Source organism: Mesitornis unicolor, unplaced genomic scaffold (assembly GCF_000695765.1).
Source record: "Mesitornis unicolor isolate BGI_N332 unplaced genomic scaffold, ASM69576v1 scaffold5604, whole genome shotgun sequence".
NCBI classification, from domain to species: Eukaryota; Metazoa; Chordata; class Aves; order Mesitornithiformes; family Mesitornithidae; genus Mesitornis; species Mesitornis unicolor.
Window position 1 is genome coordinate 1 of NW_010181939.1, and position 17831 is coordinate 17831.

Genomic DNA, 17831 nt, shown 5'->3' on the forward strand with positions numbered 1-17831 from the left:
ATATAAATATAAAAAATATATTTTAAAAAAATAGAAGCCTTACCTCTCCCCTAGAGGAGTCTTTACTGGGAGACGAAGATGATGACTGAGATGCAGCCACCAGAACAGCCGCTCCGCTGCTGGTGGTCGGCATAGGAAGCTCCCTCTCCTCGTTACCGGGACGTCTGTTCCACCCAGGATCACTCATTGGTCTCCGAACTGATGATACTATATCTGAACTCCTACTGCGGACTAGCCTTTCTGGATAAGAATGCCTCTGCTTGAATGCTTCTAGATCTGCTGGAATTAAAGTGTGAGACCCAAAGTTTGGTAATCGGGCCTCATTACCTCCCATAGCTCCTTCCAAGATCGGTGGATCCGGTGGTGGATGAGAAGGTCTTGCATAGTGTACTTTAGGCCTCACTACAGCAGATACACCTGCAGTCATAAGCACAAAAGCCATGCACATTTCTTTAAGATTCTTCTAAATCAGCTGGTACCAACATAGTATCACTGAAAACGCTTCCTTAAAAATTACAACTCACCCTCATTTGATGACAGAGGGTCAAACAATGCAAGCAAAGAGTCTGTCTGAGAAGGAGGAGATGTCAACTGACTGGCTCCTAAAATACAGGAGAAAGAAAGGAAAAAAAAGTTAGCACTGCATGCTGGTTTTTAGCTGGGATAGAGTTAATTTTCCTTTATAGCAGCCTGGGATAGAATTAATTTTCTTCATAGCAGCTGGTATGACACTATGTTTTGGATTTGTGCTGAGAATAATATGGTAATACACCCATGTTTTAGTTGTTGCCAAGCAATGTTTACATTAAACCAATGACTTTCTTCAGTTTCTCATACTGTCCCTGTCCTCCCAGGTTCTTTTAGAAAGAATTACGAAAAGGTAATCTCAGATCCAGTACTCAAACTCCAGTACTATAAAGTACTGGAGCCTCTTTGCCAAACAAATACAGTGCTAGCAAATAAGGAAAATGTTACACTTAGCCACTAGAACTTTGAAATGGAGAGAAAATGTAAAATTTAAGGATTTTACAAACGTAATTTGTGAGACCTCAGTTATCAGAGAATCTAATTCTCATTTACAGGTAAGTAATGTACTTACCGTGGGCTGTTTCATCCATGTCAGGACTTGTCACAGAATCTTTTCCCCCAAAGTCAGAGCTGCATTCCGACCTGAGATCCTCAATCTTATTAGGAATATCTTCAGATGTTGCACTAATACCTTACACATAACAAAAGAAGCATCTGTAATAGTCTTTCAGAGAAAGGAAGCAAAATCCTGAAGCCGTTACAATGTTTGCTGAACACTGCAATAATCAAACCCTAACTCACAGTAGCACATAGAGACATTCCGAATTTCTGTGCTCTGAGAAGGAGACTTTGTTTCTGCTCTACATCTTCAACTGTTTTAACACAGCCACGAATACACTTTGACAATGGGCACTACAAAGACACTTCACTCTATTAGATAACGTGCAGAAAACAAAGATCTGAAGTAGATATGTGCTGATTTACTTAAATAAAACAAGTTGTGATTTGATAAAAAAACTAAATGCAAGAAAGTTAAGTTTCTTCCAAACCAGTACTCCACTGCTAACCATTGCTATTGTAGCACAGAGTATTTTACACTTTGCTGCCTTTTTTATTTCTTCTGTAAGATGAATGAAGAATTACGGCTTTTAAAATTCTAGAATGAGTACAGAAAGTTATTTTAAGAGTGAAATGATGTATAACTAAAGCAAGTCCAACAAAGCGGATGCTGATCATGTTCTAAAAGAGCAGCATGGTTTCAGAGACAACTCAAACACACCTGATACAACGCTGAGGCCTGGCGTGCTGGGTCGAGAACTGACCTCCCTTACATCTGTGTCATCAGACGTGCTACCCAGCCCAGAACAGCTTTCCAGTTCTTGGAGTCTTTCCTCCTGTTTTAAGTCTGGAGCCTCTACAAAAGGGCGACAATGGAGAGGAGAGAGGAAAAGTATCATCACTCAGTGTCATGCTTCCTTAATATTCACATGCAGAGGAAGAGGGTATGTGCTGATTTAGTATATTAAGTTCTAAGCTAACTCAACCACTTCAGCCAAGTTTTCTTTCTATACAGAAGGCAGGACCCTGCACAGATAGCAATGCTCTACCTGCACAGGCATTCTCAGGAGTTTTTACTGCTTTAATTTTTGTATTTCTCAGAGACAACAGTGTACAGTCAAATCTTCATTAACCAAAGTAAACTGTGATCATAGATAGCCCGGCTGAACATCAGAGGGAAGGAAAGCAAACACATGTTTGCTTTGCAATCCCTACTCTCCCTTTCTGGCCCTTAAGAATTTAAGTAACAGTAAGTCTCTCACAATGCTTTCCATCTTCTCTCTGTCTACAAACAATTTGTTCTTTTAATACTGGAAGTATTCACAAATACTAACGTAACCCTAGGATAATAATTTATTGAAGAGAGAGAGAGAGAAATTGTTGCTTTGCCTTATACATCTCTGGGAAAGTCTTGATTCAAGCTAAAGAAAAACAAACCGCACGATTCTGACCTGAATCACTTGGCAATACTTCCACACTCCACGCCTCACTTGTGGTTTCCGATATGGTTGAACCTGTGCAGGGATCAAGCAACACGGATCCTGAACCTGGTAAACACAGCAAGCTGCCTAGCATGTTCTCTGCAGCTGCACCTGCAAAAGTAAAGCCGAAGCGTATAGCTAGATATAGGCTTCCTGAAGACAGCTCTAACAAGAGAGAATAAGAACACATTTTAAGTGTCCTCAATAAAGTAACCATGAAAGACAATGTTGAAAAGATAGAAGTGAGCAACCAAATATAATACAAGTCATGCACACAAAATTCTCTTACAGAAAAGCTCCCGTTAAATCAATGAAAACATGCTTATTTAGGAAGACAGGAGGGCTCTGCAGCCTGTTTCAGAGCAAGCATGGAGCATTTAACATACCCGATGCACCGCCAATTTACCTGCTATTTCTTGCAAACGATCTTCATCGATATTTGGATCAAAGTCACTTCCCAAGACGTCTGTACTCCAAGTTTCACTCACAGTTTCTGATATATCTCTGTCATCAGTCAATCCCATCATATCACGGATTTCAAACTTACGGAGCTTGTCATCAAGATTATCCTGAGTTGTGGCTATGTAAAAACAAAAAGTTCTCATTTTTTAAAAAGGTTTTGCCAATTGGTTCTGATTGAAAATAGGAACAAAAATCCAAACAAAACAACCCTCTAATTCCACCAGGTAAGACAGTGTTTTAAAGTAAGGCCTGCAAAGCATTATTATGCTATTCAAGAGATGCTGCCTGAAAACAGTTTTAAAGCACATTTGAGACATAAGGAGGAAAATCTTAAACTACACATGGTGACCTATCAACCAAACTGACAGACAAAAGGAATAACATACAGCACACTATCAAGAAATGGACACAATTCCTGTAAGAAGAACTTATCACAGAAGAGCTGAGGCTGGAAGGAACCTCCAGAGATTGCTCAAGTCCAAACACCCTGCTCAAAATAGGGTCAACTACTGCAGGTTGCTCATGGTCACATCCAGTCATGTTTTGAGTACCTCCAAGGTTGAGACAACACAACCTCTTTGGACAACCTGTCCCAGCTTTCAACAAATTCATATTAAACAGGAAGCTGTCCAGATGCTCTAAGACTACTCCAATCCAGATCATCCTGTTCCCTGAAGGGAAAATCTTGTTATCGAGCAAAACTTTACAAGCAGTTTCCTGTAAAGGGCTTCAGCCTCAAATTCCATGCACTTTCCTTTTCCTAACAATGCCTACAAGAAATATTTCTAGAGAAAACAAACAAACAAACCAAACCCATAAATAAATGCAAGAGTGTTTGCACGTGGAAAATTTTTATTAGTTTTTTTCCTGAACTGATCTATTCCTCAACCTTTTTCCACAGAACTTCAGCTTTACCATCTACAGCACCTGAGGCACTTGTGGTAGAGAAGTGGCACCTGCCTTGTTCGTGCTCCAACAGCTGCAGAGCTTCAACACCATTGCTCCCAGAGGGGCCCGCGCCAAGCTCCGACACAGACTCTCCTTCCAAATCCAACGATGACACAGAGTTGGAGCGATTTGAAGGACCTGTGAAAACAGATTTTACTGTAAATCTAATTTGAATAACAATTCCTAAATATACAGCATTAACGATCCAGGACACAATTAACTAGAAAGATGAAAAGAAATGAAGTAGCAGTTCCAATATAAAGCACTGAATTGATTTAACTAAATGTACATTTGCTCTATTTTTGATCCCTATTCTGTAGATACCTAACCCGCACTGTGATTTGCACTTTCCCTGTTTAGAGTACCACACTAATAATAATAATCTACAAATACATTACCAGAAATGGCTGGAATTTCACAATTACTGTACTTAAAAGTAACCAAAAAGTCTCTGCCCTTAATTTGTTTACTTGTCCATGAATTTGTTTTTTTATTTTGAGGAGACAGAGCACAAAAACTAAGTTATGGAAGTTACACAACATAATGCATGCTGAGTGATCTGTACCAACATCTTCAGGATTACAAATAAACCTGTGCTTTGCTGTGTCTGAGGTTCTGACCGGAACTGTCAGAGTCCAGAAGCTGTTCTGAGATATACAACAGCTTATTAAAGCATGATGAAAAATAACTCTGAGAAGTTCAAGTTTACCACTAAATCAGATTATCTTAACAATTAGTACTGCACTTAAGCTAAAAAAAATAAAATCCTCTGTTTTCTCCTTCTAAATGCAGAAAGTTTTTTTCTTCCTGATTCTTAGACTCAGTTATGCCTTTGCAAGTCACAATTTAGCTCCAGACTGTTTTCTTTGAATGGCTAAGAGAAAAGACAGGCTCAGGGTGAAAGAGCAGAGTCTTCAAAATGGCAGAGATGACATGCTGTATTGAACAGAAGTTCTTTTGATGGTTAAAAAAAAAAGGGGGGGAACAAAACTTCTTCAAGACTTAAGCAGCCCTTCACCTTCAGATATTCCTTCCAGATTATCACTGCAGAGGGAAAAGCGCAAGGTTTTATCAGGTTTACCATGGAGTTTGTTTTCATCAACAGGGACATCTCCTTGTCCGCCATCTGCAAGCTGCATATTTAAGACCTGGGAGAGTGGGGAAAGAAACAAAATTTCCTTAAAATAATCTATTTTTTTGAGAATTAAACAGTAAACAAAACATTGCACATACTTTTGCACTGTTCTCCCTAGATGTTAATGGCACAATCAAATTTCTAACATTCCATTTGAAAAAACCCAGCTATCTCCAAAGTCAGAGCCTGGAGAGAATGCAAGGTAACCAAGACATGAACACAAGGCAAGTCCTGATAATAATGGAGCCACCAGCTCCCTCATCGCCCCAGCAGACCAATGTAATACGGAAGCTGATTGCTATGAGGCTGCAAAAGAAGGTAATCCAAACTATCAGGCAAGGAAGCAAAGATGAAAGCAGCAGCTGTGCTACGGCTGGTGAAAGCAAAGGCTGTAAAAACCCAGCCTTACCCTACAGACCACAGCCTGAAGGCATTCACGCCAACATGACCACAGCTCCGCCCTCACAAGGAGCTGGGCCTGCGTGTTTCAAGTCTGAGCTGCCAAAAACATCGGGATCTGTGCTCCAGTTCTGTCATTCACCTGTGCCACTTATCCAAAGGACACAGCATGCAGGGAGATAACTGAATCCATTTCTTTGGGCTCAGAAACAATAGCCCAAGCTTGCTTGTAAGCATGCTAGGTGACAAAGCCTCTTCATAAATTTGCCAGGATCATTTTTCCCGTGTTAGTATATTGCTTTTCACACTTTGCAGATATACTAAGTGAGGGGAAAAAAACAACATCTAATACAGAGAAATTTGAAAGCTGTAACCCCCAAGTTAACTAAAATGAAGTAAGGATTTTAATTTCCATTACCTGAACTTAGCGTCACAACTTCATTGTTCTGCCATTAGAGAACACAGGCTCTGTGTTCTAAAACATCTAAAAACAGATGCTTTTAAAACATCTGAGACGTGACAGTTTTCACATACCTCATTTTCTGACATCATTCCTGGAGTAATCTGTGGACCTGTCCCCAAAGAGATCACCAGCACTTCTTCTGGCTGAACTTCTGGGATAGTCTCCTGGGAGGATCCTTCATGATCTCCATGCTGATCCATTAGAATATTTGATCTACTTCTGCTACGAGTTGCTAAGAAAGTATTTTGAAATATCAAGATTAGAAAGCTTTTCCTTGTTTGAGGAGGAACAAAAACAAAATACGATGGAAATACAGAATGGCAATGTTTTGAATTAATAGCACACACGCTAAATAAACTTACAAAATGAAAAGTCATACTAGACCGAGAGATGGGACTCGTGTTTAAATTTGAGTATTGAACTGTGAAAAAGCAAACTTTCACCATAAAAATTTAGGGAACCAAAGTATACTATGTCGTGTTTGCCTACACAAATTCGGAGTATTCCAATCACTGAAAGACCCTTAAAAATTATTTGAGAAAATGAAGTTTGCCACCACCAAAAAAGGTCTAGGTTCCTGTGGTTTGTAACACTGTTTAATTAACTTATTTAGAAGTTTTTTTTTCTCCTAAAAAGCAGGGAAATCGTATTCTAACAGGTGTCTCAAACCAGCCACAACTCAACATCAGGTGGTTCACTTTATTTTGTGACTCTTTATTAGTCTTTTCAGGCAGCCTCATAGTCCTACGTTTGGCACAGTGGAAGGAAAAACGCCCACATGGAATTAAGATTTCTAAGTATGGCAGCATGACACCGGTTATTTCTTTATCTGATCCAGGGAAAACAAAGCAAGTGTGTGGAAGGCACAGCCAAATCCCAATTATCACAGAAAGGCAGATGAGGTGTTTTTACAAACTACACGGACATGAGTTTCACAAAGAAATCAATGAAGAAATCTGAAAAAGCAACTGATTGTCAGGGCAAACCAAAGGCATGCTTAACTTGTGTTATAAGTTTCACAGAAAAGAACGGAAAGAGGGCATTACCCACCAAAAGGGGTTACTAGAGTTATATGAGCTGAAAGATTTGTAGCAGAAGTATCCCAGGCAGTAATGGCTGCCAATTGCTGTCCTGCATTTCGAAAGCATTAAAATGAAACAAAAGAAACAAAAACTTTGAGCAAAAACTATTTTACACCACAAAATAAACGCTGTTGTGCCACTACTTTATAGGCATAAGACCAGAACCATTCAGAAGCAGAGTCAAACCAACGTGGGATAGGTTTGTTTCAGGTTGGTTTTGTGGGTTTTATAGCGTACAGGCACTTACTGGGTGCTACACATTTTCATCTTGTTACATACTAACACCAAATCTCTCCAAACAAAAACATCCCATGTGGCCACATTCATGTAATTATTCACTGAAGAAGAGTACTACACACTTCCTATTTTAAGAGAAAATATTATTGAAGTGGAAACGTTTAAGACCCTGAAATCCTATTCAAAAAGAGGACAAAACCCCAACAAACACAAAATCGCATTACACTATACTAAAAATGGGAATTGAACTGGGAAGATAATTGAGGAGGAAAAGGTTCTCTCCTGAGCACATACTCTAAAAGTTCTGCTCTTGCTTTTTCATTCTCCTCCACATTTGCTCTTTTCTCAGACACAAAAATTTTAAACTTATTCTATCCCACTAACTCAATGTCATCGCTTCCACCTTACCACTTTCCTAAGCAATCTTGCCTCCTCGATCTGCTTCCCATCCTCAAACTTTCCCTTTATTATCACTGTGCTAGTGTGACTACCAACCACTCCAGTGCTTTTCTCAAGTTCAATCCAGAGTGATGAAGCTCACTGTACTTGTGTCAGAAAGTACGGAAGTTACCTGGCTTTCTGTGCAAAAGAAAATTCTTCACCATCTACACAGCAAAAGTAGGAACTGAAGGTGCAGTCAAAGAGAAACCCCAGGAGATGACTGAAAAAATGGCACAGAAACTGTACCAAGGTATCAGAAATCATGCAAGAAGTCTGCTTGCTCTCCTTACCTATTGGTAATCGATTTTTTTTGTTAGCCGGAGTAGTTGCAGGAGAAAGTTGTGGGGTATTATACGGAGTCATTTCAAGGCTGCTGCTTTTCCCTGGTTTGTTCTGGGGTAAGTTTGCTAGCAGGTTTTCCAAAGCCATCCGATCTTCCTTAAGTTGATCGCTGGACATTACATTCCGCATAAAGCCAACCTGAAAATTTAGAGTTAGTGTTGGCAAGAAGAGCAGTGCAAATTATCAGCCTTGTTTATCCTATCTGTAAACACGTGGGGATAAGTTGATATGACTTCTTTTTAAGAACTTAGTTACCAGAGTAGTCAGCTGGCTGTAGGTCATGTAAACCACTGTTCTGCTCAGCCCCTCCAGAAGGTTCACAGAAGACAGAGGAGGAGTTTCAACCGCACGTCCGTCAATAACGATATCCAGGAACGCAGCCACACAGCTCTGCAATGAGAAGTTTTCAGACGAGAGACCATTCACTACAGTTTGAAAAGAACAGAAGAGTTCAGGAGCTTACATGACAATTTAAGTTTTGCTTCCTACTTTTAAAATCTTAGGATAAAATACCACGTATCATTAAAACCATTGAAGAGCAGGCAAGGAAAGCAAGCAAATAGTTTCTGCGTTCCCTTCATTCCTTTCCTGCATTCAGAAGTGTCTTAACCATCTTCTGACAACATTTTTAAAAAAATTAAACTGTCCTAGGGCAATTAAACTGCCCCTTCCTGAAGAATCTGCTGAGCACAGACTAAAAGTGAAACAAGGAAGCAATACACAGTATCATTTCCTAATCTGTCTGAATGTTACTTGCACAACAAATCTGTAACTTTGTATGATGCCTGTGTAACAATTATAACTAGCAAAAACCTGGACGTTACACAAGCAAATCAACAGTTTTAAAATATATTGCAATACAGCAGATGGTTAGTTTCACCGTTTCAATGTCAGTATTGCTATGGAAAATTCATACTAAGAAAGGGAAAGCTGAACAAGAAAAGCAAAACTACACAAAAAAAGGAACAGAAGTTACTTGCACTATCAAATTATTTGGTGTTAAACCAGATTTCATACAAAAGTTGTCTTCAGATCTAAGTGTTTTCTTTAGGTTCAGTAGAAAAACCACAGACAGTAACTCAGCATTCCAGTTTGAAAGCCAACTTGTTTTTATTTCTTTTTTGTGTGTTATTTTACGAAGCATTATGACAGAGCAGAAGCAAGAATCCCCGACCTTTAACCCTAGTAATCAAGATTTTGTTCCCAGCTTCGTGCAGGGTTTAATCTGCTTTTCAGTACCTGTAACTTGGAAGTAAACCACTTAGTAAGTTCTTTGCAATGTCTGAAAAGAGAGACTTCAGAAGGATGAAGCACACACACGAGTCTTAGCTTTTTTCAGTCTGGATTCTTACTTTGTCAAATTTAGCAAGGTTGCTCTTCATGCGTGAATCTCCCTCTTCAGATCCTGTCATTGCCAACTGCTGCAGAAGTCTCCCAACCTGAAACGAAAAAGCAGCGTGAGGAATAAGCAATTCAAAAAACCATCATGATGGACCCCGTTACAAAAAATAGTTAAGAAAATTCCCCCATTCTAATTTTTTTTTCATTTAATACTCTGTGAAATACTTCTGATTGAGTGGACAGGGTCTTATCGTTGCTTTCAGGGTGGAAAATGTGCAAGAAGCTTTAGACAGAAAGCAGTCATTGCATTTAAGAAGAAAATCTGCACATAGTGTGCTATGACCATCCATACTTCCCCCCTTCCCAGGAACAAAGCATGTTTTGTTTTTACAGCACGACAGAAATGAGAGTTGAATCTAGGTCACCTTAAACCTAGAGATTTCAAAAGGCTGTATGTATTTTACTAAGAGTGAGAAAAAAATAGCCAAGAGGGTTAAGCTTTGTTTCAGAGCACGTATTTCTTATTAATCTCCAACTGCAAAACAACTCTCAACTTTAAAGAGTCGCCACCTGAAGCTCTGCTACAACGTGCAAGTGGTGACAGAGTCCAGTGAGTAAAACTCACCAGAACTATTACGCTGTGAGCACCACTCACTGCCCAGTTCACAGACAACACAAAGTATGTTTTGTTGCTTGTGGGGGGATATCCCCAGTCAGTCAAGTGTTGCTTAATACCCTCAGACTGCACCTCTACGCACTATCGCTACATTGCCCAAGTATTTGCACAAGGACAAACATTTGTCACGAGAGCTGGGGAATACTCTAAGGCCTAACAAAACAGCAGATAGCTACCCAGCAGAAACAGTGGTCGTTGCTGCCAGACAGGAAGGTTTCTTCAGCAAAATATTTCATTATTTTGTGCAATACCTGGCGTAATATTTAACATTAGCAAGAACACCACAACACCCATCTACACACATTCCAGAATTCACCTCACAGTTGTTTTTACACTTTTGCTTCCATCCCTTATAATAGCTCTTATAAAGTACATCTGCAACTCTTCTAGGAGGCAAAGGAACGCGTGCTGTTGAAACTTTAAGTCAGTATTTTAAGCAAACAGATAAACTTTAGAGCATGCCTTTTCAGCCACGATAACACAAATATTTTGTTAGCATTCGTCTTACAGGTAGGAGGGACAGTACCTTCACCTTTACTGCAGTAACATCAGTTCTACTGGAAAAAAGAGGCCAAGAACATCTCTCATACATATTTTTTTTTAGGACTAGTTTAAAGTGAATCATACCTGCATCAAATTAAATCTTGCCACCTCGTTTATAGGAGCATCAGAAATGATCCCATACTGCTCTGGGTTAACAATTGCAGGACAGATGAAACACGCTAGGAGAAGATCTGTGCACATTGCTCTGACCTCCCCAACCTCCAGCCTGTCTACACACGAGAGCGTTTTGTACATCTGTGACACTATCCACCTCAAGCTGTGAGGAAAACAGTAAGTATTTTGTTTGAGATAGCCAATGAATTTGTTCACCAAGGTCACCAGCTTGGCCTCATTGGAGTCAACCATCTCTTGGACTCTTTGCTTGAACTTTTCTGTGCCTTTCTCTCCAAATAACTTCTCCTGTTGTACAGGGGAGAACCTCTCGATTAACTTGTTTGGATCAGTCTCCAGGTGGTCTTCATCTTCAACCAGAAGCTGCATGATTGGCTCATGTAAAGTTGCAGTAAGAAAAAGTTTTGCAGAAAAGAGTCCTTCGGAGAAAAGTTTAAACAGGATGCTGAACGCGCAGGTGCCTCGTCTCAACAGCCGCCGAGGGTTGTCGCTTTCCTTGAGCTCAAACTCAATCAAGTAACGGAGGACCTGGAGGAGGTAGCTCTCGTCCTCCTGCATGATGCAATTGCCATAAATGGAGGTGAAGACTGTGTGGATGACACTCTGAGTGTTGTCCTGGTTGAGCTTCTCTCCAGCAACCAAACAGGAAGCAATAAGCCTAGGGTTCTCTCTCAGTCTGTTTAGGAATTCGCCGTAAACAGACTCCTGAAATCCCAACTGCTTATATCCATCCACAAACTGTGTGTCCTCCAAGATTTTAGCATGCTGGCAACATTCAGCAGGAGAAGCTTCAGCGCTTAAAAGAAAAACATTTAAACAGTTTAGGTAACTCTTAAGCAAACAAACTTCATACAGGATGACACATGGTCAATCTGCTAACAAGACTACCACCAAGGAAAAAGGTCTTTCCATTTGGTTGAGAGAAATTATTTGCAAGTTCAGGAATAAGGAGAGTTTATTCCCATAAACTATGAATAGAAACAAAACAAATACATATAATAAAAAGGTAGCTTAAACAGCCAAGGAATATATTTCAAGTAAGTCAAATTCCCTAGTTGAGATTTGTTTTAAACTCTTACTATTTTTATGCTTAGGACTTCAGATACTACATGTGAAAAATCTGACGGATCTGCTGCGGTTCACAGCAGTTTCGGAGCTTGTTCTCCCCAGGACCACCCCCGCACCCCAAGTCACCTCGTTATGATCAGTCTGTCCAAGTTAATCCTTTGCTGCTTGGAAATCCACGCCGTGCGGTACAGCTTTTCAGCTGTCTTCAACACATCTGCATTGAGCCTTTGAATAAGTTGCTTCTCTGAGTTCACATACAATCGTTCCTGCTTGAGGTGATGAGCCAGCGTGTGTATATCCAGCTTCACCATCTTGGGCAGTGAGTGGGTGACCCAGTGCTCACTGCAAGAAAGAAAACCAAACAGGTGAATGCCAACAGTTAGGGACCAAGTTCTGTCAGCCCCAGTGAAGCGATAGCAGGTCACAGACCCACACTCAGCAGTAAATGCTGTTGTGCCCCTTCCATGTTAGCCTGCTAATGTGTCCTCTCAAATCCACAGCCCAGCACTTCATGACTGAGTCGCTCTTTCCTAGCACAAGGTTTCCTAATTGCAGATTTCATTAACCCCTTGTTATGTCAGCACACCAGGGACACTCGCATCATAGCAAATGATATTTTCAACTCGCTCTCAAGAACGTCAATAGTAGCACAGTACAGCACGACAAAACGCCTGCACCACCCCTCCAGTGCAGGTGATAAGAACGGAGAAAGATCACAGAATCACAGAATCGCTCGGTTGGAAAAGACCTCCGAGATCATCACGTCCAACCGTTCCTGTCTACCCCCTAAACCATATCCCTAAGTACCTCATCTACCCGCTCTTTAAATACATCCAGGGATGGTGACTCCACCACCTCCCTGGGCAGCCTGTTCCAGCTTCTGACGACCCTCTCAGGAAAGAACTTCCTCCTTCTCTCTAACCTGAACCTCCCTTGGCACAGCTTGGTGCCCTTTCCCCTTGTTCTATCCCCCATCACCTGGGAGAAGAGACCAGCACCCACCTCTCCACAACCTCCCTTGAGGCAGTTGTAGGTGGTGATGAGGTCTCCCCTCAGCCTTCTCTTCTCCAGGCTAAAATACTTGGCTAGATACTTGGAGAGACATGGCCCTTGCTGCGGTTCAGGTGACAGGTGCACACGGAGATGAAGAGGAGCCCCAGCCCAGCTCACTGCCTGCGGGAACAGGCAGAAAGGTTTCTGTGCTTACTTTGTCCCAAAGCACACCCAGATAAGGCAGCACTATCCCAGTACTCACATGTGGTTATCTCCGGCCTGTCAAAACAAATGCCCTCTCTCACCTATGCAGAAGCAGCACCAAGCTCCCAGTATTACTCTTTTCTGCTAAAAAAAAATTTAATCATAATAATGTTGCTAATTAAAAAAAAAAAATCAAGGAGGATCAATACCCAGATAAGGCAGAAGTTAGAAATTAGTCTGGAGACTCTGCTCCACAGTGGAATTAATTCAGAAAAAAATCCTCAAATATTTCAATTCAGAAGAATATTTCTTTGGGCCACAATCCAAAAATGTTGCTTTAAAGGGAGAAAAACTGAAAAAACCATAGGCTTTCATAGCATATCAGGGACAAAAATCTACACAAACTACTGTTACGTCTCAATGTAACATCAGCTCTAACTTCCTAATTAGAAAACATCTTCGTTACCAGCTTGCAGGTAGACAAACTGAGTACCACACCATTCCAAACCAGTTCAAGGAGCTAATCCATCTAAAACTTAACTCCGTGGAAGAAAAACACATCAGTTGCATTAATGCTGACAAGGGAAGGGGTAGAATCATGCAGATCAGATTATGTTTCCATGGAATTAATGATTAACTGCTTTATGTCTTCCTCCCAGAACTAACAGCCACATAGCTAATTTGGGAAGAAAATGATCCAGCCATAGCCTGTGACAGCCGTACGTCAGACACACCGGCAACGGATGTGTGGCAGCGCTGTCAAGGGATGTGGTGATGAACGCTTCGAAGCCACGCCACAGTTCAACAAAACCTTACGTCCCATAACGCGTGGTGAACCAAGGCTGCTCTGGACTCACAAAATTCAGTCCATGCGAGAAACTACAACCAACATAGCATGCACTGGCCTAACGCGCTCTCTTTTCAGTGTTTTCAAGATCTGTGGCTCGCTGCTCAGCAGAGCAGGAGATGATCCTCTCTGAAGAACACAGATTAGCTCCCTAATCAGGCACAGGTTTTACATTTGGTGAGGTTTTTCCAGAGCGTGGAGAAAGCCTGACAGCCAGGTGCACTGACAAACACCACTGCTCCCTGCCTGTGGAATTGTCTTCCTTCATCCATAGATTTACCCTCACAACCACAACCCTAGCAGAGACAAAAAGATATGCTCTCAGAAGCCTTTATGCATTAAAAATTGCACTCTTATTACACCTGATGGTTTTAAACTCATTCTCAGCAAATACAGACAACGGTCTATATAAAGCTCTCAATAAACCCCAAAACCTCAAAAAAAACAAAGCCAAACAAACAAAAAACTCAAAAACCCAAGAAACCAGCAACCCCAGCCAGCGGTTACAGCTCATGCATCTAAAGATGAGATTAAGCAAGGAACTTCAAGGACAACAAAATTCAGATATCTTTAACTAGGACAGTCTCAGAGAAATGATTAGAAAAAGCAGCACTGACACTGCTGCCAAAGTTCTTTGAGAAACAAATAACAACTTCTTGCAACAAATTTATTTTTAGACCCAGAATTTTAGGGCTCACAAAAAAAAAGCAAAGCATTAAACTTGATACTGCCTGCAAGCACCGGAGTAACAAGTTATTAGGCTACTGATACCAGTCAGGAAAAAGAAGCTGCATCCATAACAAGATACATACAGCAGAGCTGCAGCACTGCGATCTTTTCAGATGCTTTCCTCTGTAAGGCTGCACTGAAGCTCACAGCTTATCACACCTCAACAGCTTTAGTTGCCATTTTCCATTTTAAGGTGTCCACCCACACGCTCAACGTTTTGGACGTGCAGTTACTCCAAGTGGTTCTCTTGCTTGTGAGCACTTTAATTTTTTAACAATTTGCTACTGTGAAGTCCAGGCCCAAAACAAAACAAGGCTCTGCAGATTATCACTGTCTGTACTTCTAAATATACTGACCCCTTGACAACATCCTATCAATTGGCCACTACTCCTGAGGCTATCTCATCTGTCTCTACTGTAGAACACCATCAATAATGAAAGCAAGAGGAGAACTGATTGGGAACTGAACCACAGCAGGTTAATAAGTACCACTGCTTTGTAAAGAATGATGACAATCCACCAGATTTTCCTGTCAGCCCGCAGGAAGTCAACTGCACAACAGCAGTTTTTACCCTATGTACAAGAAAAAAGGATCAGCAGCTTCTCTGTATGTATAATCCTCCATCAAAATTAGTTAATTTGATTGCTGGTGATTGCCACTGAGAAGAGGAACGCCTCACTCACTGCCATGTACCAGTTTTTAAAAATGAGTTATTCTGAAGTCACACAAGCATAGCAAGCAACAGTGCAAACAACTTTGTCTTCAGCTGAAGTTTCTGGCAGGCGTTTGAGAACACCAGAGGTGTGAAACAGGCAGTTCAATACACACAGTACTTCAGCAGGCTGCAGACACGCTCTAAAGAAAGCTTGCAACATAGTAAAGAAACCCCAGAAAAACCCAGTTGAGTAAGACGCACACACTACTACTCTCTTCAGACACTGATATTATTAACACGGCCTGGCATGAAAGAAGAAACTCCCGCACCACTAGCACATCACCCTGACACACTGCTCCCCTCCAAAATCCTGCTCCCTCTATGAGCAGCATGGAAAGACAACCACTGTGTTCTCCAACCCTCCCAGGCCGCACCACGTTCACTCCACACCAGCACGTGGGACGAGTGCTTTAGAAGCAGTTAGGCACAGTTACGGATTCGGTAGCACCACAGAAGGCAGCATCAGAGCAGAGAGAGAGCAGCTTCAGAAAGCTGTTTGTCAGATCATCCTATCCCTTTCTCACACACACAAAGGTGCCCATGATTATTCAGTTACCCGGTTTATGACTACCATGCACATTGCTTGAAATAACAGAAGTCTGTACGTAGCTGTATAAAGGAGATGGTTTAGGAAACTCTGATATCCAACAATCTGCCATGGCTGAAGAAACAGCAGATATTAAACAGCTCCTGCTACGTGCAAATTATTTTTCAATTCTGGCAACTTAATTTTGATATGAAAACAGTTCAATTTTTTGTCAGTTATTTCAAGACTGCTTGGTAACCTACTAAAAGCTGTGACGTGGTAAGAGACGCTTAGCACAACAATTTCACTTCATGATGCTCTATCATATCAACAGCAAAGACTCCACGACCTGACCGCGTCTAAGGTGTTTTGCCCTGCTGTCAGCTATCGTGCTATCAGCATGACTTAAGTTTGTTCAAAACCCAAGACAATCTATGCCTTTGATGAATGCAGGACATAAGATTGCTTCTTACATTTAAAAGTTCTGGAAAACACTACATTTAACCTTGAGGAACTGAACTCCAGCTTACAAACTGTGTGGCACGCCAGCCAAGTGACATCTCCATTGAGTATTTCTGCAATACAGTTGACAGAAAAGAGATTAAGCAAAGCAGCGAACACTGCGAGTACACCAGAGTCATCTTCCTCCTCCAGCGCTTCCTGCTCAGGATTCTTTGCTCCTCCTGAGTCTCGCTGCGCAAGACTCAACTTTCCAAAGCAAGTTTGGGCAGATCCAATGTAGGCGGGACAGGGCAAGGCAAAACTGAAATCACTCTGTCTTACTTAATTCCTAAGCAAGTTTGAATAGCTTCCATGCTAGTTCACCCCAGCCGAAGTACCTCTTTCTTCATTAACACTTCTAATAATAACCAAGAAGCCTTATTTCTTTATATAAGCTAACAGCCTATCTCCCAAAGTTGAGCTAAAAAAACTCCATTTATCAGTAGGATAGTTCATCATGACCTAGGAGTTATCTGCTGAACTCTCCCGTTACGATACCCGTCACCCTCACGCGTGTACAACATGCAAAACACATTTCAATTTGCTACAGTTCAACTATCTAACCAACATCAATAAGAAATTCATACCTCAAGTTTGTTTCTGCCCAGGGGCTGCTCCGCAGCTAGCACTGAACATACTGTCTTTCCAGGAAGACTTGCATGCAAGAAGCACCTTGTTTCTCATGCCCATTAACAGAATTTACCAGTAATGCACAGGATCAGTTGGCTACTGAATATTATGGTATTCCTGTGTTGCATAAAATCAACAAAACCATATAACTGTGCCAAGATCTACTCCAGTTGCTCGTGGTACTTGAAAGAGCAGTTCCCCTTACGTAAGGAGCCATGCAAATAAACTAGTCAGAAGTGCAGAACTCAAAGCTGCTCAAATTGACAAAAACAACCTGGGCCTGGCCCCTTCTCCCCAGACCAGCTCCCTTCCTCACCCTGAAGCATCCCATCCACGGCCCACCATGGAGGGTAACTGCTGCTGAGGACAGAGCATGTTCTCCAGGACCCGACAAACTTCACACCAAAACCCTCCTGTGGGGTATCTCAAAGAACCCTCCTCAGCAGCAGCAGTTTAGAAGTCAGTTTCCTGAAAGCACCATCCCGCAGCTTTTACTGAAGCACAGTATTTCACACCTCAGGTGCCGTCCATGCCATTCCCCCTCCATCATTCTCAAAGTGCAGCTTCTACTTCTGAGTCAACTGCATTATCCACAAAAGCAGCGTTCTACCAATCGGTAAGTGTAGCATCGCATGCTCAGTTTGAGAGCGTCGCCCTAACGGCTCTCTTCCTTCGGAGCACAGTATCATGACTTTGCAAGAAAAATGACAGATACTCGCTTGGTCAAGCTCTTCAGCATTAAGGGTCTATTAGTAACAAAAAAGGGAAGTTAAGATATTCGTCAATTTACAAGTTTTAAACCCGCACAATGCTAAAGCCATCAAGAAGAGACAGCAGCAACATTCACATC

General features: G+C 41.4%; 1 protein-coding gene across 1 annotated transcript; it reads right to left on the reverse strand.

Annotated features, from left to right (window-relative positions):
* Positions 1–43: 43 nt before the first annotated feature.
* Positions 44–12147, reverse strand: GAPVD1 (GTPase activating protein and VPS9 domains 1; the record flags this gene model as incomplete). The annotated part of the gene is made up of 14 exons (XM_010183585.1): positions 11963–12147; positions 10721–11564; positions 9429–9515; positions 8332–8466; positions 8025–8214; positions 6046–6206; positions 4996–5125; positions 3990–4115; positions 2974–3147; positions 2538–2678; positions 1808–1942; positions 1100–1219; positions 525–602; positions 44–417 (listed from the first exon to the last, which is right to left on the reverse strand). Coding segments are annotated over exons 1-14 (2880 nt in total), but the record flags the coding sequence as incomplete, so codon positions are not given.
* Positions 12148–17831: the final 5684 nt, after the last annotated feature.